The sequence below is a fragment of the Lithobates pipiens genome, unplaced genomic scaffold, assembly GCF_037356315.1.
Source record: "Lithobates pipiens isolate NorthernLeopardFrog02 unplaced genomic scaffold, aLitPip1_a1.2 Scaffold_8, whole genome shotgun sequence".
NCBI classification, from domain to species: Eukaryota; Metazoa; Chordata; class Amphibia; order Anura; family Ranidae; genus Lithobates; species Lithobates pipiens.
The window spans coordinates 502658254-502680993 of record NW_027507903.1 but is presented as its reverse complement, the minus strand read 5'-3'; the positions used below and the strand labels follow the sequence as shown (position 1 = coordinate 502680993).

The window sequence follows — 22740 nt, the reverse complement described above, 5'->3', positions numbered from 1 at the left end:
TGCATACTTTTGCTGATAGGTGTCCCTTATTCCCATCTCAAAAAGTTGAGAGGTATGGGGGTGTACACATTTCTGGGCATGGCACACACCATAATGTTGGCTATGCAAACAAGGATCTGATCAAGCAAGTCTATTTTACAGAAGTGTACAGTATGAGTACATAGTTGCCAACATTGTTCCTGGTCTTCTTAGAAATGGTCTCCTCCGGCCGTGGACCTCTGGTGGCGGCAGGGGCGCAAAATCGAAAAAAAAAAATAGATTTCTCTGGACATTTCCCAGGAAAAAATAAAAATCCGGAAGAGTCTAAATCCCGGGACTGTCCCGGGAAATTCGGGACAGTTGGTAAGTATGTGAGTGCTGTGTCATTGATTTTGAACACAACCGATCAATTGCATTAAAATGATTGTGATCTGGGCGGAAAAATCAGATCATAGAAAAGTAGATAGAATGATATGGAGCATGAAACAATCTTTTCGATCTTCCAATCATATTTTTCTCTGGACAGTAAATTGTTTGACACTATTGTATATAAACTCTTTTAATGTTAAGTTCAATGACATGTTAATTATGTTATGTTATGTTCTGTTTTAGGTGCATGGTATCATTTTAATAATATATATTGTTATTACCATGTATGATGTTTTAGCTCATCATTTTATAGTATCTGGGGTAGACTACATACATATCTGTAATAATAAATAAATGTTAGTTATCATTACATTCACACTAATAACGCATTAATAATATTCTATAATAATAGAAGAGTATACAATTCATTGATTGGTCTATAGTCTGGCCCCAGTATTATAATAAATACGGCTCATCCTTTGAATAAGCACTGCACTTCCAGGTACTGCCTGTGGGCGGGGTTTCCTTTGTGTTGGTCGCTCAGATATTCTTGTCCTTATCTGATTGGTCGCGCCATCTTATCCTGCACCTTTATTGGCCCTTGATAACATCAGTCATCCACCGTGAAACGGGGTTCACGCCTCCGCTCGCCTCACCATTGGTTCCTGGAGTTATCAAACAAACCGAGCTCCGCCCGCATTCCTGAACTTCTCAGCTGCGTTATCCCCGGGGGCATTAGAGACGCGCTGATTGGCTGAGACGCACGAAGCCTGGCGCAAAGAAAACGACGATTGGTGAAGGGAGAAGAGGGGGCGTGTTTGGAGAGCAGGAGGGGGCGGGGGCTGGGTTAGACTGTCAGTCTGATCGTGGACAGTAGAGACGGAGGATATTTGGGTTGTGCGCTCACTATTATTACCCTGACCTCCCACAGGACCTCATAGACTTGTGATCGGGAGAGACGCCACTCACATCGCACTGATCCTCCTAGCAGTGCTACCCTCTCTGCACACACACATCCTGCAACTTGTTGACTTCACATTGATTCCCTTTAAACTTTTGTGATCAGCTGATTACTTTGCTTTTGGGGGGTTCTGCTGGATTTTAATGTTAAACTAATTTCACCTTCTGCCCAGAAATCCAAAGTTGTTTTTTTCGCTGCTTTTGAATAACGGACTGAAAATGGAGATATTGGAAAGCGGAGACCCTGTCATCCAATGGGATCGCAAGCTGAGCGAGCTGTCCGAGGTGGCCGAGAGCGACTCGCTGTACAATACGGTGAGATGATCAGAATATGATAAAACCATCATTTATATGTATTACACACCAACGTCAAGCGTAGTCTGCCGCCAACGCAACGGCGACAGAAAATGTGCTAACTTCCATTGACGCAAGGAGCGACGAAAGTGCTGCAGAACGTCAATTTTAAGACTGGACGATCGCTAGCGGGTGGTTTTATTGGCATGATCTTGCTACCAAAAATTGCATACTTGCGAAATTTTGGAGCATCGTGCAATTGTTAGCGAATAATCACAGCAGCACTTAATTGTTTTCTGTGTCGCTATCTGCTATCGATTGATCGCAGGCAGTTTTAGTAGCACGATCACACTACTAAAATTCACCCACGGTCACCTGTGATCAATCGCGCTGCTGGTATTTACAGTTGATCGCACAAATCTGGACCATCATTCGATCATTAGCGATTAATCAATACTACCCTCTATGGTCCCTATGTGTAGTAATCAATGGTTAGGCAAGATTGATCAGTTTATGGGTATTTTTAGTACAAGGATCACACTACCAAAAAAATCACCCCCCCCCCCCCGCTTGCGCCCACTCTAACACTATATGCAGGTCTACTGTTCTCATCTAGATCTGCGCTTATCCCGTTTGTAACCCAGGTGCGTTTAATTTCAGTTTTTGTTATTTGTGCACCACATCTTTTGGTAGTTCTGTCTAAGTGCCCGCTACTCTTCTGGTTACATTTTATTTTATATAATATGTAATGTCCTTCCTTTATATAGATTTCCTTTGATCACACCCGGAATATTATATATATATATATATATATATATATATATATAGCAAAATAATAATAAAGAGTTCATAATTTATTATTATGACACTGTGCATAGGATTATTATGAATTGTACTGTGCTTCGAAGCGAGAAGATTGACAGCTGTTCCAGTTGTGGGGTTTCCTTTTGTACCGTTGCATTTGCTTTTGTGCTTTTTTGCTAACTATAAATTCCATTGTTACATCTGGAATAACAGAAGTGGGAGGAGCTATAACTGTAACAAACCACTGGCGTTCCTAGTAAGGGTATAAAAGGAGCCAATTACATTCCAGGATTTTCCAGTCTTAGTCACCTCATCTTCTACTTGATCTCATCCTTAAAGGGGGCCCCCACTCAGAGTTTACAGATGTTGCATCTGGAAGAAAGTCAACCATTGTCACCAGCTGGGATTGGGGGGGGGGGGGGGGGGTCTTACAGGATCTGAAAAGTAGAACTTTTTGAAGCGTCGCATTTTAAACTCCAAATGTTACATAAAAATGTGGGTTTTGAAAAGAGGACAGCAAACAGTTAAAACTCATCAGATTGCAGTAATGCTGGTTGGTGGCAGTGAATGGGCTTACCACAGTATATGGCATTTGTACAGCGTCTTGGGATATTTTGACACTGACAGCATTTATAGAAACTTTGGCTGAGTTCCCTTTGCTAGGAAGTCACAGATACTTGTGATTGGGAGAGTGGGACCTACAAGGGAGTTTTTTCATCACCTTCTTATGAAGTTCCTTCCGTTTAAAACCTGGATAGTATGTAATTCTTTCATAATTAGGAGATGTAAAGCCCACGGGCAGATTTACATCTGTGCAATAAAGCTACGCATGTTGCATGCATTGATGCACCGTGATGCCATTCGTATTTAATTGCACTCCATTGCATGGCAGCACAATGATTGTGGCACACGTTTTGTGACATGTCTGGCTTTTTTGGGACATTTTGGTCCTTCAGAAGCCCGTTGATTTCAGTAGGCTGCCTAAATGCAACGCTCGTTAACACGTGATGCAACACGCTTTATTGCACATGCATTAAAGCACCACACAAATGTAAATGGACCTTTAATTTAGTTTTTCTTCATGGCTAAATTGCAGGGGTCTCAAGCTGGTGGCCCTCCAGCAGTTGCGAAACTACAAGTCCCAACATGCCTCAGCCTGTGGGAGTCATGCTTGTAACTGTCAGCCTTGGAGTGCCTCATGGGACTTGTAGTTTTGCAACAGCTGGAGGGCCTCCAGTTTGAGACCCCAGCCTTAAAGTATGTTCATTTTGCAAGGGAATTTTCACGCACCTTAGAATAGTGTAAAGCTAAGCTGACTGCTGTCTTCTTTGCACACTCGCATTTCAAAGACGGGTTTGTCATCAAAGGCAATGCTAGGGCTTGTTCCCGTCTATGTGCGGCAGCACATTTTTGAAAATTGCACAGGTCATTTTTTTTTTGTTGTTCCCTTTCATGCACTTTGAGGCCTAAAGGAGTAATGAAGCATGGAATTGTACATATGATGCATTTTGCATTCATTTTTAGGTCTTGGTATCAAGCCCAAATAGTTTCCTATTGGCCAACATTAAAAACGCATTAAATGTGCATGTCAGTGCGTGCATGCAAAATACTCATCAACATGCATTTACAAACACATGAAAGCAGAAAGGCAATGGCTTGAGCCTAACCAAAGTGTTTTATAATGGGGGGGGGGGGGGGGGGGGGATATTCCTATACAGGTTATGGTAACAAGGGACTAAAGAACTCAAAATTGAACGGACCTAGGGCAGCACACCTATGGTTGGTTGCTCCACCCCCAACCATAGGTATGCTGCCACAGAGGCACCAGGAAAACAGTAAATTGAATTCTTACCTTTCTGTAATTTTCCTATCCTGGTGCCTACCCATGGCAGCATACCTATGGTTGGTGGTGGAGCAACCAACCATAGGTATGCTGCCATGGGTAGGCACCAGGAAAAGCCCTTAAAGCAAGTCAGTGTGTAGCACAATAAAATCTTCCTAGAACAGAGGGTCACATGATCGGGCAGCTGCCAGGACTGGCTTCCGCTCATGTGACCACCATGACAGCCAATCACAATTATCACTCCATCAGGCAGACCTTCCCACTCCTTGGACTAATTGCCCAGTTAAAAGGATGACACGGCTGGGTGGAAAGGGGTTAATCCCTTCTCACCATAACATGTATGGTTATAGTGTACCTTTAGGCCTGGTGTACACCTATGCATTTTATGGAAAGGGTCAGGGATTCGTTTTTGGTTCCATAAATGTCAATAGATCAAAATTGTTTATTGAAAACTGCATCTGGAACATGCAAACTGCAACCTGCATAGGTGTGAACCAGGCCTAAGCTTACCTTTATGCCATAGAGGCCATCGGTGCCATATACTGCACTGATGATGGCCAAAAAGCTGTATGTAGTTTGGAATAAATAGCTCCATGATAATAATTAGTGATGGACGAACTTCCGACGGGACGTTTCGCGAACGCGAAACGCGAACGGACACAAACGTTCGCGAAAACGACCGTTCGCCGCGGGCTCCATTGACTTCAATGGGAGGCGAATTTCGCAAACCTTTAGGTCGAATTTGCGGCCACGGGGTAATTATTAGGGGGTAGCACGTAGTCCCACCACCTGGACAATAGCATAATACATGTATGAGGTGAATTTGGGATCGATAACTACAAGCATTTTTTTTTTATTTGGGAAATTGTTCTGACAATTCAGACTATGGAGCTAATGAAGGCAATGGAGGAGAGGGAAGGTCAGGGACCAGGGTAGGCAAACAAGAGGGTGCAGGAGATACAGAGCACTGACAGCAGCACCGTAATACAGAGCACTGACATCAGCACCGTGACATACAGCGCTGACAGCAGCTCCGTGACATACAGCGCTGACAGCAGCTCCGTGACATACAGCGCTGACAGCAGCTCCGTGACATACAGCGCTGACAGCAGCTCCGTGACATACAGCGCTGACAGCAGCTCCGTGACATACAGCGCTGACAGCAGCACCGTGACATACAGCGCTGACAGCAGCTCCGTGACATACAGCGCTGACAGCAGCTCCGTGACATACAGCGCTGACAGCAGCTCCGTGACATACAGCACTGACAGCAGCTCCGTGACATACAGCGCTGACAGCAGCTCCGTGACATACAGCGCTGACAGCAGCACCGTGACATACAGCGCTGACAGCAGCTCCGTGACATACAGCGCTGACAGCAGCTCCGTGACATACAGCGCTGACAGCAGCACCGTAAGCAGCCCCAGGAGGAAGTCAGCACAGCACAGGGATGGTGTGATCCCCTCATAATAAGAACCCCCAGGAGGAAGTCAGCACAGCACAGGGATGGTGGGAGCCCCTCATAATAAGAACACCCAGGAGGAAGTCAGCACAGCACAGGGATGGTGGGAACCCCTCATAATAAGCAGCCCCAGTAGAAATATGACACCGCTCAACCTCTTCAAAGAGGAGGGTAGGGGCATATAGTACGGTGTGCTTTTTTGGGTCAGGGAAGTGAGCCAAATGAATTAAGAAGGTCTGTGTGCTTGATTCCAAAAATTGTTTATAGACATATACATGGTCTACTGATCACATGTGTTGAATTCCTCCGAGATCCATGCCTCATTCATTTTTAGAAATGTGAGGTAGTTAACACTGTCGTGAGCTAGGCGAGTACGCTTATCGGTCACAATCCCCCCTGCTGCGCTGAACGTCCTTTCGGACAGGACACTGGATGAGGGGCAAGCCAACAGTTCGATTGCAAATTGGGCAAGCTCTGGCCAGAGGTCAAGCCTGCCCACCCAGTAGTCTAGGGGTTCATCACTCCTCAGAGCGTCCACATCGGCCGTTAACCCAATGTAGTCGGACACCTGACGGTCTAGGCGTTCCCTGATGCTGGATCCGGATGACACCTGTCGATGGGTCGGCTGAAAGAATGACCTCATATCCGAAGTCACCAACACATCTTCAAACCGGCCTCTTCTTGCAGGCGCTGTTGGATTGGTACCCGCAAATCCTTCTCTGGGAGTGGGAATTGCTCCTCTGCCAGCGCACGCAAAAGCAGAATGCAGCATTTCTCGAAGCAAGGCCTGGAAGTGCTGCATTCTGACAGCCCTCTGCGACGGCGGTAACATTTCCGCCATTTTGTGTTTGTACCGGGGATCTAAGTACGTTGCCACCCAGTACTGGTCCTTGACCCTCATGCTTTTTATACGGGGGTCCCTATTAAAACACTGGAGCATGAAGGCCCCCATTTGCACTCAAGCGGAAGGTATGTGGTGGTGGTGGTGTTGTTGGTGGTAGTGTCTTTGGGGGTGCACATAGCAGAGAGTGAAGAAGAGGGTGCAGATCGAGAGGATGAGGAGGGTGCAGAAGAATAAGGCTGAGTGAGCCACTCAACCAAGTCTGGTGCGTCCTTTAAAGTAATTGAACGCACCTTCTGCAACTTCCCACTTTGGCTCAAGGCTGTTGCTCCTGCCCTACCCCTACCACCCCTGCGGAAGGGCCTGCCTCTTCCTCTGCCTGTCATTTTTTAAATCACCCTGTGACAAAACTCTTAGTCCCTATACCGCTGAAGGACTGCTGCAGTATAGGGCAGCGGTCAGCAGTAGTGCACGTCAACCCTATGTATTGTGGACCGATAGCGGTCCTTACAGAACAGCAGACTGTAACGCACTCAGGCCTATGTACCGTAGCACCCTATACCAAGTTACCAGTCCTTATAAGAACTTTTGTGGACCAAGCAGGTTGTGTGTTAGTGATTAGCAGACTGTACGTCAGTCCCTATACCAATGAAGGACTGCTGCAGTATAGGGCAGCGGTCAGCAGTAGTGCACGGCAACCCTATGTATTGTGGACCGATAGCGGTCCTTACAGAACAGCAGACTGTACTGCACTCAGGCCTATGTACCGTAGCACCCTATACCAAGTTACCAGTCCTTATAAAAACTTTTGTGGACCAAGCAGGTTGTGTGTTAGTGTTTAGCAGACTGTGCGTCAGTCCCTATACCGCTGAAGGACTGCTGCAGTATAGGGCAGCGGTCAGCAGTAGTGCACGGCAACCCTATGTATTGTGGACCGATAGCGGTCCTTACAGAACAGCAGACTGTAACGCACTCAGGCCTATGTACCGTAGCACCCTATACCAAGTTACCAGTCCTTATAAGAACTTTTGTGGACCAAGCAGGTTGTGTGTTAGTGATTAGCAGACTGTACGTCAGTCCCTATACCAATGAAGGACTGCTGCAGTATAGGGCAGCGGTCAGCAGTAGTGCACGGCAACCCTATGTATTGTGGACCGATAGCGGTCCTTACAGAACAGCAGACTGTACTGCACTCAGGCCTATGTACCGTAGCACCCTATACCAAGTTACCAGTCCTTATAAGAACTTTTGTGGACCAAGCAGGTTGTGTGTTAGTGTTTAGCAGACTGTGCGTCAGTCCCTATACCGCTGAAGGACTGCTGCAGTATAGGGCAGCGGTCAGCAGTAGTGCACGGCAACCCTATGTATTGTGGACCGATAGCGGTCCTTACAGAACAGCAGACTGTAACGCACTCAGGCCTATGTACCGTAGCACCCTATACCAAGTTACCAGTCCTTATAAGAACTTTTGTGGACCAAGCAGGTTGTGTGTTAGTGATTAGCAGACTGTACGTCAGTCCCTATACCAATGAAGGACTGCTGCAGTATAGGGCAGCGGTCAGCAGTAGTGCACGGCAACCCTATGTATTGTGGACCGATAGCGGTCCTTACAGAACAGCAGACTGTACTGCACTCAGGCCTATGTACCGTAGCACCCTATACCAAGTTACCAGTCCTTATAAAAACTTTTGTGGACCAAGCAGGTTGTGTGTTAGTGTTTAGCAGACTGTGCGTCAGTCCCTATACCGCTGAAGGACTGCTGCAGTATAGGGCAGCGGTCAGCAGTAGTGCACGGCAACCCTATGTATTGTGGACCGATAGCGGTCCTTACAGAACAGCAGACTGTAACGCACTCAGGCCTATGTACCGTAGCACCCTATACCAAGTTACCAGTCCTTATAAGAACTTTTGTGGACCAAGCAGGTTGTGTGTTAGTGATTAGCAGACTGTACGTCAGTCCCTATACCAATGAAGGACTGCTGCAGTATAGGGCAGCGGTCAGCAGTAGTGCACGGCAACCCTATGTATTGTGGACCGATAGCGGTCCTTACAGAACAGCAGACTGTACTGCACTCAGGCCTATGTACCGTAGCACCCTATACCAAGTTACCAGTCCTTATAAGAACTTTTGTGGACCAAGCAGGTTGTGTGTTAGTGTTTAGCAGACTGTGCGTCAGTCCCTATACCGCTGAAGGACTGCTGCAGTATAGGGCAGCGGTCAGCAGTAGTGCACGGCAACCCTATGTATTGTGGACCGATAGCGGTCCTTACAGAACAGCAGACTGTAACGCACTCAGGCCTATGTACCGTAGCACCCTATACCAAGTTACCAGTCCTTATAAGAACTTTTGTGGACCAAGCAGGTTGTGTGTTAGTGATTAGCAGACTGTACGTCAGTCCCTATACCAATGAAGGACTGCTGCAGTATAGGGCAGCGGTCAGCAGTAGTGCACGGCAACCCTATGTATTGTGGACCGATAGCGGTCCTTACAGAACAGCAGACTGTACTGCACTCAGGCCTATGTACCGTAGCACCCTATACCAAGTTACCAGTCCTTATAAGAACTTTTGTGGACCAAGCAGGTTGTGTATTAGTGTTTAGCAGACTGTGCGTCAGTCCCTATACCGCTGAAGGACTGCTGCAGTATAGGGCAGCGGTCAGCAGTAGTGCACGGCAACCCTATGTATTGTGGACCGATAGCAGTCCTTACAGAACAGCAGACTGTACTGCACTCAGGCCTATGTACCGTAGCACCCTATACCAAGTTACCAGTCCTTATAAAAACTTTTGTGGACCAAGCAGGTTGTGTGTTAGTGTTTAGCAGACTGTGCGTCAGTCCCTATACCGCTGAAGGACTGCTGCAGTATAGGGCAGCGGTCAGCAGTAGTGCACGTCAACCCTATGTATTGTGGACCGATAGCGGTCCTTACAGAACAGCAGACTGTAACGCACTCAGGCCTATGTACCGTAGCACCCTATACCAAGTTACCAGTCCTTATAAGAACTTTTGTGGACCAAGCAGGTTGTGTATTAGTGTTTAGCAGACTGTGCGTCAGTCCCTATACCGCTGAAGGACTGCTGCAGTATAGGGCAGCGGTCAGCAGTAGTGCACGGCAACCCTATGTATTGTGGACCGATAGCGGTCCTTACAGAACAGCAGACTGTACCGCACCCAAGCCTATGTACCGTAGCACCCTAGACAGACCAAGTTACCAGTCCTGATAAAGAGCTTTGTGGAACAAGTGAGTTGTGAATGATTAGCAGACTGCAGCAGAAGGGCAGCAGTCAAGTATAATATTCTTTCTATATTTGGAAGAAAGAATATTATACGTGTACAAGCCTATTACCGTACCACTGATACCAGTCCTGAAAAGAACCTTTGTGGAACTAATAGTAACAGCAAGTCTTTAAAATTATCCTCACTGCCTGACACACTGCTTCCTGCCTGTCCCTATACAAATTGGCAAAAAAGAGTAGGCTGGAACGATTAGCTGGAATAGCTCTTTTGTGGACCTGATAGTAACAGCTAATGATGATGATGATGATGATGATGAAGAAAGACTAATCTGGCTGAGCTGTCCCTAAAATAGCAGCATACAGCGCTCTGTCCCTTTATCTAAACTGACAAAAGAAACTCAGGCTGCTGACCTAACACCTATACCAGTCCTGAAAAGAACTTTTGTGTACCAAATAGCTAGCGTTTTCTCTGTCCCTACTCCACACAGGATCCTTTCCCTACAGTGACAGAAGAAAGAATGTAAAATGGCCACCGGATCGGGTGTATTTATAGGTTAGGGGGAATGTCCAAGTGTCCATGAGCTGTCATGTCTCAATTGGTTGTCCTGTAACACATGATAAACGTGTCACGAAAGGTTAAAGTTCTTGTATACATTAAACACGTAAGTCCGCCGGGGCGAACGACGGAAAAAGGCGTTCGAACCCGCGGACGGCGAAAGTCGGAAATTCGCCGCGAAACGACCGCCGGGCGAAACGTTCGTCCATCACTAATAATAATAGGATAGATTTGCACTATACTCCAGCAGTTCTGGAAGTGCATCTGGCTGATGGGGCATAAAGGAATGATTTCTATTGTTGCAGGGGTTTATATAGACAATTAGGGGTTGATTTGCTAAAGCTGGAGAGTGCAAAAATTGGTGCAGCTATTGGCTTCTATTTTTTTTTTTTTTTTTGTCAAAGCTTAATTGAACAAGTCAGAAGCTGATTGGCTACCATGCACAGCTGCACCAGATTTTTTACTTTCTAGTTTTAGTAAATCCCCCCCCAGTTTTGTAGTATTTAGGGCCGTGTGTGGTTACACTCCTGTTTCCCATTATCTGAGTTGTTGTCGGGTCAGGCGAGGCCATATAACGTGTGCCTGTTGTTTTTGCATTTAAATCCCAATTTCTATGCATTAAACAGATGTGTAAACAGAGCCACGGGAAGATGCGTGTTTGCCCAACAGACAGGATCTGCTGGAAAGTTCAATCCATCGCCATTGAGATGAAACGCTGACCTTTCCAACAAATCCCTATTGTTTATAGAGGACATTTGTGTGTTCTTCTCCTTGGCTGGTTGTTTTGCACCAGTCCTGTTTGTATTCCTCTGAACCATCATCTCCAGCGTCACCCCCATGAATGGCTAATATCATGACAAGCACATCCTTGTCTCTATACACCTCCTAAGAGAGTGGATGGGCAGGGAAACCAGTCAAGTTCAACTGTACTTTTCAAATGTATGTCAAAGTAAGAAACTTTTCTTAGTTTTGAATCAAATAGTGGAGGGTTAGAACCCCTCTCTGTTTTTTACTGCTGGGGAAGAAAGAGCTAGATGTTGCTGGGGCATGCTCTAGCCAGGATACAATGAGGGCTGGGACTTGCTGCAGGTTCTAATGCACATTGTGAGAAGCTCACAGTGTGCAGTGAAATCAGAGTAAGCAATTTCAGTACAGTAGAGAATCGTGTACAACTCTTTAATATAGTATAAGTATAACTAAAGGCTAAACTTTTTTTATTTAGTTGTAGATCGAGTGGACAGGGATTAGAACACTTGATAGTAGGGATGAGCTCCGGCGTGTTCGCACAGCCCACGTGCAGAGCACCAGGAAGTCGGCACTGCGCTGTGCTAATCGCAGGCAGTGAGACCTTTCCCAATATCTGGAGCCGTGCATCGGGACAATGTCTCACTGCCTGTGATTAACGCAGTGCCGACTTCCTGGCAGGCTCTGCACGTGGGCTGTGCGAACACGCCGGAACTCATCCTTGCTTGATAGTTTGTATTGCTGTCTGTGTCCCCGTTAAGGAGATGCACCCTCTTTATTTGTCCTGTTTACCATTATCATTGAAAGTAAAAGAAAATCCCAAATTTTGAGTTGTCCCCAGAAAAGGGGAAATCTTCCAATATGGACACTATTTCCCAATGACTCGAGGATCCCCAAGAAATTCCTTTAATTTACAGGGATTTTCTCTCACTTCCTGTTTGGCTATGGGACAGGAAGTAAAGGGAAATCTCCGCAATGGGTCACAGATGGCGAAATAAAATCTAACAGGGGTTATAACCCTCCCTTGCTCTATCCAAAATGAAAAAAAAAAAAAGTTTTTCCTATAATCCTACTTTTTGTTTTACCTTTTTTTTTTGTTATTACTTTTGAACAGAGCTTGAGAGTGTTAGCCTGTTCAGTTGTCTGTGTTATCTGGGAGAAATATTTCTATTGGAGACACAACAAAAATAAATCGTGTTTTTAGTGTATTATTAGAACGCTACTGTCTCTATTTTTTTATTGGTGTCTCTTTACTTCCTGTTCCAGCAATAGCATTGTCACAGGAAATGAGGGAAACCCCTCCACACTGTACAGGACTGACAGAAAAGGGTTTGGCCTTTTATAGAGGATGTTTATGTCAGAGAGCAAATGGAAAACCTTTAAAGCCCAAAAAAAACTTTCAGTTTAACACAACCAAATGCATTCCATGTGCTGTAAAACAACATCAGTTGTGTAAAAGTCTTACAGTCCTTTTTCTTTAGAAAGCAGTCAAAGGCTGAGTAGAAAAACCTGTTAGTTGCCAGCAGTTGCATAGAGGGACATTTTTTGTGTGGAAGCAGTGGTCTGTCTGTAGAAGCAAAACTTATCCCCCCCCCCCCCATTTTGGATAATTGGGGAGATTTACCTTCACTTCCTGACCCATAGCCAAAACAGGAAGTGATAAGAAATCTGCAAACTAAGGGATTCTATAGATAAAAACAAACTAAGTTGAATAATGCCCTTGCTGTAGGTGTAGTCGTTCTCTTTCTCTCTCTCTCTCCCTCCCTTTTTTATGATGTTTCCACAGAAATCTTCCTTTATATGTCTGTAACAGGCTGCACTTAAAAAGTTCATATCATACTTATTATTTCACTGTAATTGTAGGTTTGTTTGCTTGTTTAGTCTGATCAGTTATGTGAACCTTTCTACAATCAGATCTGTTTTTTACGGTATCTCACAAAAGCGAGTACACCCCTCACATTTTTGTAAATATTTTAGTAGATCTTTTCACGTGACAACACTGAAGAAATGACACTTTGCTATAATATAAAGTAGTGAGTGTACAGCTTGTATAACAGTGTCAATTTTCTGTCACCTCAAAATAACTCAACACAGCCATTAATGTCTAAACCACTGGCAACAAAAGTGAGTACACCACTAAGTGAAAATGTCCATATTGGGCCCAATTAGCCATTTCCTTCCTGGTGTCATGTGACGTGTTAGTATTACAGGGTCTCAGGTGTGAATGGGGAGCAGGTGTGTTAAATTTGTTGTTATCACTCTCACTCTCATACTGGTCACTGGAAGTTCAACATGCCACCTCATGGCAAAGGACTCTCTGAGGATCTGAAAAAAGAATTGTTGCTTTACATAAAGATGCAGATAAATATTGTTGCGCTGACTCAAAAAAATATAAATAAAAAATAAAATAAATAAAATGGCAGCTCGCACTATATTGCAGGGAACAATATGCACAATATAAACAAAGAAAATACGGCGCACAAAGCAAAAAATATATAAATGCATTTAAAGTAACACATTCATGTGTAAAAGTCCAAAACAGGTACTGAAAGTTCAGTGAATCCACAACAGATCTCCCTCCACCTCATTCAGCAGAGATAAGGATAGTAGGGGTCCCAGCACCATCACCCAACACGACAGACCCTTACCATCAGTGCGACGATAATGCACAAATAGAAAAGCCACTTTGTTCCACTACTCCTCACAAGCAGTACACTGGAACCAGAAATCTCTCCAATCGTGAACAAGATTCCCATGCAGTTCAGCAGTCATGTGGATAGAGAAAAATAACAAGGCTCATTGCGCAGATATCTTAAAAAACAATGCCCAATTTATTAAGAAAAAACAATTCCACACACATTTAAGTTGATTCAAATAGGCAAAACAACTGAAGCGTCCAGCGCTTCAGTGATAGTCACTGTAGTGCAGTCTGTCCAGGTCCCACGTTAAGCCAGGCTCTGCCCAACGTTTCATCACTCAAAGTGCATCATCAGGGGCAAGCATGCCCCTGATGATGCACTTTGCACTTTTTCATAGAATGCATTGAGGTGAAAAACCTTGAGCTTTTACAACCCCATTAAGCTTTCACAAAAAAAAAGTTTCTATGCACAGCTGCACCAGATTTTGCACTGTAGTTTTAACTGATCAACCGCACTGTGTTTACATTCAGCTTGTCTGCAGTCTGCACTGTAAGGTCGGGCTTTTGTCTTGTGTGTTTTTTTTACACTTTAATTATTTTAGTACACACAAAAACGATATAATATGGCTGCTGATAGTAGGATGATGCCTGCAGCTTTAGGCATCATCCCGGTGTAACCACTTCAATCCGAGGATGTGACGTCCACCCAGGGAGCAGTGGTTAAATGAACGAATGTGATTTCAAAGTGCAGTTCCTACAGTATATATCATTTAACACTAATCTGTTCCAATTGAAGCAAGGCCACGGTGTTGCTGAAGCAAAGTAAAAACCAGGTTTACTGATCTCTTTAACGCCGTTTTTGCGGCATATCCAAGTGCTCTATTCCTGGGGAAAAAAACCCTTTTGAAGATGGTGACCGCACACAATTCTATGTACTATCCGTGGGGTTGAGTTACTATTTCCTGGATATTTTAAACAGTATCCGAGAACAAAGGCCTGTCATTTTTTTGCCACTGGCTGCTTAGCCGCTGGTTTCAGCCACGCTCCCACTAATAATAGAGTCTCAGATCTGTGTCACCACATCTGGATGTACATAAGGGCTGGCTTAACCTGGAAAAGCCTTTGAAATTGGAGCTGATCCGGCTTCTGTCTGCAATGGACTGTCAGCTCTGCGTTTGACTGCTGTATATGGTGCCTGGCTGGGTGGTGTAAAACTTATCAAAGTTCCATGCTTCAAATATTTTTTGACACGACAAACTGCAACACTCATAGTAGGCATTTTTTTTCTCATTTTTTGCTACACATAAGGACACACAACAAAAAAAAAAAAAAAAAAAGCTGAATCCAATCATCCCTGACATTCATTATTCATTTACAGGGTCACCTCCAGGTACATGTAGATGACAATGTTTGTCTAGACGCGCTGAATCTGCGGTGGAGGATGAGCTGCCTATCTGGTGGTTGAACGAGGGCAAATGCGATTTTTAAATATGGTGAGTCTTCTGAGGGTGAAAGGGTGCTGAACTTCCTGTAAATATCACAGCACCCTGCCTCAGTAATCATCACAAGAGCCCTCAGCCCTGACGCAAGCAGTAGGCAAAGTGCATTTACATGCATACTGCCGTAGGAAATACCTATATAGAATTTTGAACATCCATGACTTGAAGAAATTAAATCCAATGAATGATTGGAGCGGGAAGGGGACGGTTAGGCTGGGGAGGAAAAAGCTAAATGATGCTGGACGTCCACTAGCCAGGAAATGAGGCAGGCTCTTTATCACTTGCAGCAGCTCTTCATGCATACAATAAGAAGCTCACAGTGTGCAGTGAAATCAGAGTAATGGCCTGTACACACGGTCGGAATGTTCCGTTGGATTTTTTCAGACGGATTTTGTCCGAAACTGGTGTTGCATACACACGGTCGGACAAAGTTGTCGGAAAGTTGGAAATGTGGTGACGTTCGTTGCATACGACGGGACTACCTAGAGCAGTGATGGCGAACCTTGGCACCCCAGATGTTTTGGAACTACATTTCCCATGATGCTAATGCACTCTGCATTGTAGTTGAGCATCATGGGAAATGTAGTTCCAAAACATCTGGGGTGCCAAGGTTCGCCATCACTGACCTAGAGGCTAGTAGCCAATAGCTTTGGTCTCGTAATTTGATTTGAGCATGCGTGGCACTTTGTCCGTCGGAATTCTCTACAAACGATGGGAAAAAGTCTGATCTGATTTTTTTTTTTTTTGGCGCAAAATTTTAGATCCTGCTCTCAAATTTTTTCCGTTGGAGTTTCCGACAAAGCCCACACACTATCGGATTTTCAGACAATATAATCTGATCGGACCTTTTCGTAATTTCCGACCGTGTACAGGGCATAAGGAATTTCAGAACAGGAGATGAGGCTGTACAATTGTGCAAGACTGATGGGAAGGAAAAAGCAATCCAGTTACCATTACATCTAAGGATTGATAAACTATAAAGGAAATGTTTTGGATTAGATATACTTTAATAAATTGAGCTTTTTGTGACTGAAAAAATATGAAATTGTTTCCAACTTTAAAAAGCAGCTTTCTTGCAGCAAAACCGCAAACAGTAGTGTAGTTCTAGCGGAGTCTGGCTGGTTGGTGCCAGGCAGATTCAGAAACATATAATAACACTGCTAAATACATATCTCAATGAGGCCTAAATCCACAAAGTGAGTGCAGAGGGGGTTTGGGGGGACGTTACACAAAGGAGCTCTCAGACCAGCTGTGGGGGAGTCTAACTCTGTATAATATATACACAATCCTTTGTTACTGTAATGTGATAAGTGCCATTTAAAGGCTACATGCACGAACAGTAACAAGGGGAAGATTGCTTTAAAAGTGTCTGCCCAAGTATAAATACTTACTGGATTTTAAAGAGACTGAAAATGTGGACAGGCAGCACTGGACCCTGGGGTTGTCCTGATTGTAGTGCTATCAATGGTATTATAATGGTGTTGGTACAGATTATCTGGTTAGCGGGGTGGCAGCATATCCAGAGTGTACCCGCAATTTCCTTGTTTTGTGGTGCAAGAACAGAAAATCATAGATTGAAGAACCACACATCAGATTATTAATAGTCCAGATATGATCGTATCCCCATTGATTAATAGTCCAGATACAATTGTCTCCCTATGGATTAATAGTCCAAATACGATTGTATCCCCTTGGATTAATAGTCCAGATAGTATTCTATTCCCATGGATTATTAGTCCAGATACTATTTTATTCCCTTGGATTAATAGCCCAGATACTGTTGTCTCCCCTTGGATTAATAGTCCAAATATGAATGTCTGCCCTTGGTTTCATAGTCCAGATACAATTATATTCCCATTGATTATTAGTCCAGATACTATTGGCTCCCCTTGGATTAATACTCCAGATACAAATATCTCCCCTTGGATTAATAGTCCAGATACTATTGTATTCCCATGGATTAATAGTCCAGATACTAATATCTGGACTAATAATAAAGATTAAATGTAGGTATTATATTCTACATATTCTATGAATTTATGCTCTGGAACTTTGCTGCAGGTGTTGAGCCCACCCAATCTGGTGGGCCCCGGGGGGTATATAAACGTGTGACTCCTTGTAAGCCTCACTCATCGAGGTGTCGTCTCCTCTTGGGGCATTGTCTGACCTTGAATCATGCAGGATTATCTGACAGCTTTTACGGAAATCTTGATTGGGAGATCCCCACCGTATGTACTTTGGTAACTATGTTAGATTGCCAATTATGTGTACATACAGCCAGTCATGCATTTTCCAATCTGATATGCTAAATGCAGTTTCTTTGTAGCAAATCTATCCTCTGAAGAAGACCCCAATGAAATGGGTCAAAACACATCCGAATTTGTCATATATTAGACATGTTTGTCTTGTAATGCTATGTACATTTCTGTGTTTGCAACATTTGCACTTTTGGATAGGCCCTTTCTAGAGCTCATATTATTAACTATCAGGGAAATATTGTATGGGAATATTATTCGGGGTGTGCAGCACCATTACCTCTCCATATGGTAAGTCCAGATGCTAGTCCAGATACTATTGTAACCCAATGGATTAATAGTCTAGATAATATTGTATCCCCCATGGATTAATAATCCAGATACGATTGTCTCCCCATGGATAAATAGTCCAGATACGCTTGTCTCCCCATGATTTAATAGTCCAGGTACGACTGTCTCCCCTTGGATTAATGGTCCAGGTACGACTGTCTCCCCTTGGATTAATGGTCCAGGTACGACTGTCTCCTCTTGGATTAATGGTCCAGGTACGACTGTCTCCTCTTGGATTAATGGTCCAGGTACGACTGTCTCCTCTTGGATTAATGGTCCAGGTACGACTGTCTCCCCTTGGATTAATGGTCCAGGTACGACTGTCTCCTCTTGGATTAATGGTCCAGGTACGACTGTCTCCTCTTGGATTAATGGTCCAGGTACGACTGTCTCCTCTTGGATTAATGGTCCAGGTACTACTGTCTCCTCTTGGATTCAAGCTGGGTTCACACTATTTCCGCATGCGGCTCACAGCAGGGTTTTTGTGCATCCCCCGTTTCAGGTCCGATTCCAGCCCGAATTTTTGGGCTGAATTCGGACCTGAAACGGACCAAAAGACGCACAGGGCACCTGTGCAAATTCGCACCAGAGCCACAGCGGAGATATGTAATCCGGCTCCATAGAGAGCCGATCACAATCTCTTACCATGTGGATTGGATGCGGGGAAACCCGCATCCAATTCACATAGGCACGAACCCAGCCTAATAGTCCAGATACGATTGTCTCTCCTTGGATTAATAGTCCAAATATGACTGTCTCCCCATGGATTCATGAGTCATTTGTTTGCTTTCCTGGGAAGAAAATAGTTTGAACGTTGATTGAAGAGATTTCTCGCCATGCTAGAAGATCTTTGCCGTCCACACAGAAGATGGTCAGAAGTTCTAGATTCTTTCCGTTTAAGGTATCTGTTGGTCTTTAACATGCCAGTACCTGTCACTATTGGCTGATGTGGAATATACACAATTAATTTAGTAACTTTCCATTCTCTCATTATGACAGCTATTTAGGGAAATCGCAACTCTTTATCCCCCCACTACCCTTAGGGTAGTCCTCAGTATTCCTGTTCTCACCAAATTGGATAATCAAATTAGCAAGTGCATTGTCAGCAGCTGAAAGCCTGTTCTAAATTATAGCGGACCTTGTATGAAAATTTTACTGAAAGGCCCACAAGTACCAACAGCTTTACAATTCCAATAAAAAAATAAATAAATAAATAAAAAAGCTTTAAAAAAATGGCCTCGTGCCTGGCTCACAATGTTTCCAGGAGGTGCAGATAACTTCACTTGCCTTACCACGGCATCCTGGAAAAGCTGGCCATTCAACATCCTGCACGTACCTGTTGCAGGAGTAGTTGAGGTGGGGGAGTAGGTTGTCATTGCTGACCCCCTTTTGAAGTGCTATTTGCATGGGTGCCTCTGATTTCAATACTTTCTGAGTCCCTGATCTGGAACAAGCATGCAGCTAGTGAAGTCTGACAGAAGCCAGAACAGATCTGCATAGTTAAGCTTGCTATAAATGGATTTAAATTCAGCTGGTTCAGCCGACTTTGTCGGAAGTCCATCTAACGATCCACCTACGCCATGCTGACGCCTTAGATCAACATAAGCTTGAAAATTGTGTTTTCAAGAGGAGAGTTTGGCAATGGCCATCTGTTTTACCCTGAGAATGAACTTTCTCCTATTTGCTTCCTTCTGGTCTGTAAAATATAATGTAAAAAGTCATTTGTTAAATTTGCTCAATAAGAAATCAGCAGAGAATTTTACTCTCTCTGCCTGTGCTGAGTGTTTACATTGTTCCTAGCTTATCGGTAAACTACAGAACACCTCCCCTTATGTTATGCAGAAAAGGGAAGGAGTTCTGTAGTCCTAACACACTTGCTCTGTATGTTAAGTGAGCATTGTCACTCTCTAGGACAGGCAGTATGTTACTGGCAGGGTTACCAGGTGAAAATAAGGGAAAAGTACATTGTATGTATGGACTGCTAAGCTGCATTTTTGCATTTAGATATGCTTTACAGCTTTATAAAGCAGTGCATCTGACATTATATATACGTTTACTGCATACAAATATTTCAAATATATTGTGTTTATCAATGACATTGATCCAGCTGCAGCGATTGTTAGATGATTCGCTGGTTTATACAGTGCATCCAGAAAGTACTCAAAACACCTCACTTTTTCCACATTTTGTTATGTTACAGCCTTTTTCCAAAATGGATTAAGTTCATTATTTTCCTCATAATTCTACAAACAATAACCCATAATGACAGCCTCAAGTATTTTTGAGTATGATGCTACAAGCTTGGCACACCTATTTTTGGGCAGTTTCTCCCATTGTTCTTTGCAGGACCTCTCAAGCTCCATCAGGTTGGATGGGGAGCATCGGTGCACAGCCATTTTCTGATCTCTCCAGAGATGTTCATTTGGGTTCAAGTCTGGGCTCTGGCTGGGCTACTTAAAGTTATTCACAGAGTTTTCCCGTAGCCACTCCTTTGCTATATTGGCTTTGTGCTTAGGGCCATTGTCCTGTTGGAAGATGAACCTGCGCCCCAGGCTGAGGTCCAGAGTGCACTGGAGCAGGTTTTCATCAAGGATGTCTGTACATTGCGGCATTCATCTTTCCCCCAATCCTGACCAATCTCCCAGTTCCTTCTACTGAAAAACATCCACACAACATGATGCTGCCACCTCCATATGTCACTGTAAGGATAGTATTGACCAGGTGATGAGCGGTGCCTAGTTTCCTTCAGACCTGGTTTGTTTAATCTATTTTGTTTCTTCTGGTCTGAGAGTCCTTCAGGTGCCTTTCAACAAACTCCAGGTGGTCTGTCATGCCTTTTACTGAGGAGTGGCTTTTGTCTGGCCACTCTACCATATAGGCCTGATTGTTGGAGTGCTACAGAGATAGTTGTTCTTCTGGAAGGTTCTACTCTCTCCACAGAGAAACGCTGGAGCTCTGTCAGTGTGACCATCGGGTTCTTGGTCACCTCCCTGACTAAGGCCCTTCTCTTCCGATTGCTCAGTTTGGCCAAGCAGCCCACTCTAGGAAGAGTCCTGATGGTTCCAAACGTCTTCCATTTACAGATGGAGGCCACTATGCTCATTAGGACCTGCTGCAGAATTTTTTCCGTACTCCTCCCCAGATCTGTGCCCTGATACAATCCTGTCTTGGAGGCAACAGACAATTTCTTGGACTTCATGGCTAAGTTGTGCTCTGACATGCACTGTTAACTGTGGGACCTTATATAGACAGATGTGTGCCTTTCCAAAACATGTCCACTCAACTGAATTTACCACAGATGAAGTCCAATCAAGGATGATCAGAAGAAACCGGGTGCACTTGAGCTCAATTTTGAGTGTCATGGCAAAGGCTGTGAATAGATTTTTTTTAATTTTTCATAAATTTGCAAAGACTTCAAACAAACTTCTTTCACATTGTCATTATGGGGTATTGTTTGTAGAATTTTAAGGAAAATAATGAATTTAATCCATTTTGGAATAAGGCTGTAACATAACAAGATGTGGAAAAAGTGAAGTGCTGTGAACACTTTTCGGATGCACTGCACTCTTCTAAGTGTTTATTATCGGCCTCCTGTTTGGCTCTATTGCCCAGTGTTTGGGATCACATCTCTCACACCTCTACCACTGAGCTATATCAGGAAACTCTTTAGCTCTTTATTAGCTGAGGATAGGGTTAGCCTTTTATACATCAAAACATTTGTGGCCTCTGAAGCCCTCCGAAATATTGGTGAGAACGCAAATCCTCTTAAAAAACTTTCCGTCGTTGAAGCAGACATTCTAGAAACTATTCTACAAATTCCTTTTGTCCGACTTTCACCTTAAATGACTTTCCAGCTGCGTACCAGTAGGAGTTTTGTATCCACGAGAGGGGGGATAATTCCACTCTGTATGTGTGTTGGTTTTCTGCTCCGTCTCATCCAGTGAAGAGGTTTGGAGGGTCCCCTCCAGCTAGGATTCTTATACTAGTTGATGAGTTTAGTGCCTTACAGAGCACTAGCTTTGTCCTTACATGCCCATCACACCTGGTCAGCTTCAAGAGCTGGGACAAAGGCCGAGTCCTCTCATGTTAGTGGCTTAGTGATTAGTACTTCTGCCTTGTATCATGAGGGTCCTTGGATCGAATGCCAACCGGGATACTATTTGTATGGAATTTGTATGTTCTCTCTGTGCTTGCATGGGTTTCCTCCTAGTGTTTCATTTTCCTCCCACACTCCAAAGACATGCTGGTAGGTTAATTGGCACTAGTATGTGTGTGAATGCATGTTACGTATTGACCTTGGATTGTAAGCTCCTTGAGGACAGGGACTGAGGTTTATACACAATATATGTAATTCTGTAAAAAATTCTTAGTGGTATATAAATACTTGAAATAATTGCTCTAAAGAAGGGATCTCCAAACTTTCTGAACAAAGGGCCAGTTTATTGTCCTTCAGACTTTGAAGGGGGGATGTCGGTGGGAGTAGAGAATCACCTGGCGTCAATGCAATGGGAGTGAAGAATGTCCCATCATTGGTACTAGTGAGAGGAATATTGCTCCATTGTTGGTATTAGGAGAAGAAATAGTCCATTATTGGTGTTGTGGGAGAAATGGTGCCCCATCATTGGTAGGAATAGTTCCCCATTGTTGGTATCAGGAGAAGAAATAGTGCCCCATCATTGATGTCAGTATGAAGAATAGTGCCCCATCATTAGTGTCAGTGGGAGAAATGGTGTCCCATTATTGATGTCAGTGGGAAGAATAGTGCCCCATTGTTGGTGTCAGTGACAGGAATTATGCCATGATGTTGGGGGTAGAAGGAATAGTGCCTTGTATGGGAGGAATTGTGTCCCAAGGGCCTGATAAAGGCAAGCAAAGGGCCACATCTGGCCCCTGGGCCGCAGTTTGGAGACTACTGCTCTAAAGCAAGG

The 22740-nt window shown here is 44.1% G+C and overlaps 1 protein-coding gene across 2 annotated transcripts in view; it reads left to right on the top strand.

Annotated features, from left to right (window-relative positions):
- Nucleotides 1-1198: 1198 nt before the first annotated feature.
- Nucleotides 1199-22740, top strand: part of CREB3L2 (cAMP responsive element binding protein 3 like 2) — a 100518-nt gene continuing 78976 nt past the window's right edge. For both annotated transcript variants that reach the window (XM_077469239.1, XM_077469238.1), the window contains exon 1: nt 1199-1623. In XM_077469239.1, the coding sequence (XP_077325365.1) occupies nt 1528-1623 (96 nt within the window). In that variant the 5' untranslated portion in view covers nt 1199-1527. The remainder of the gene's footprint in view (nt 1624-22740) is intronic.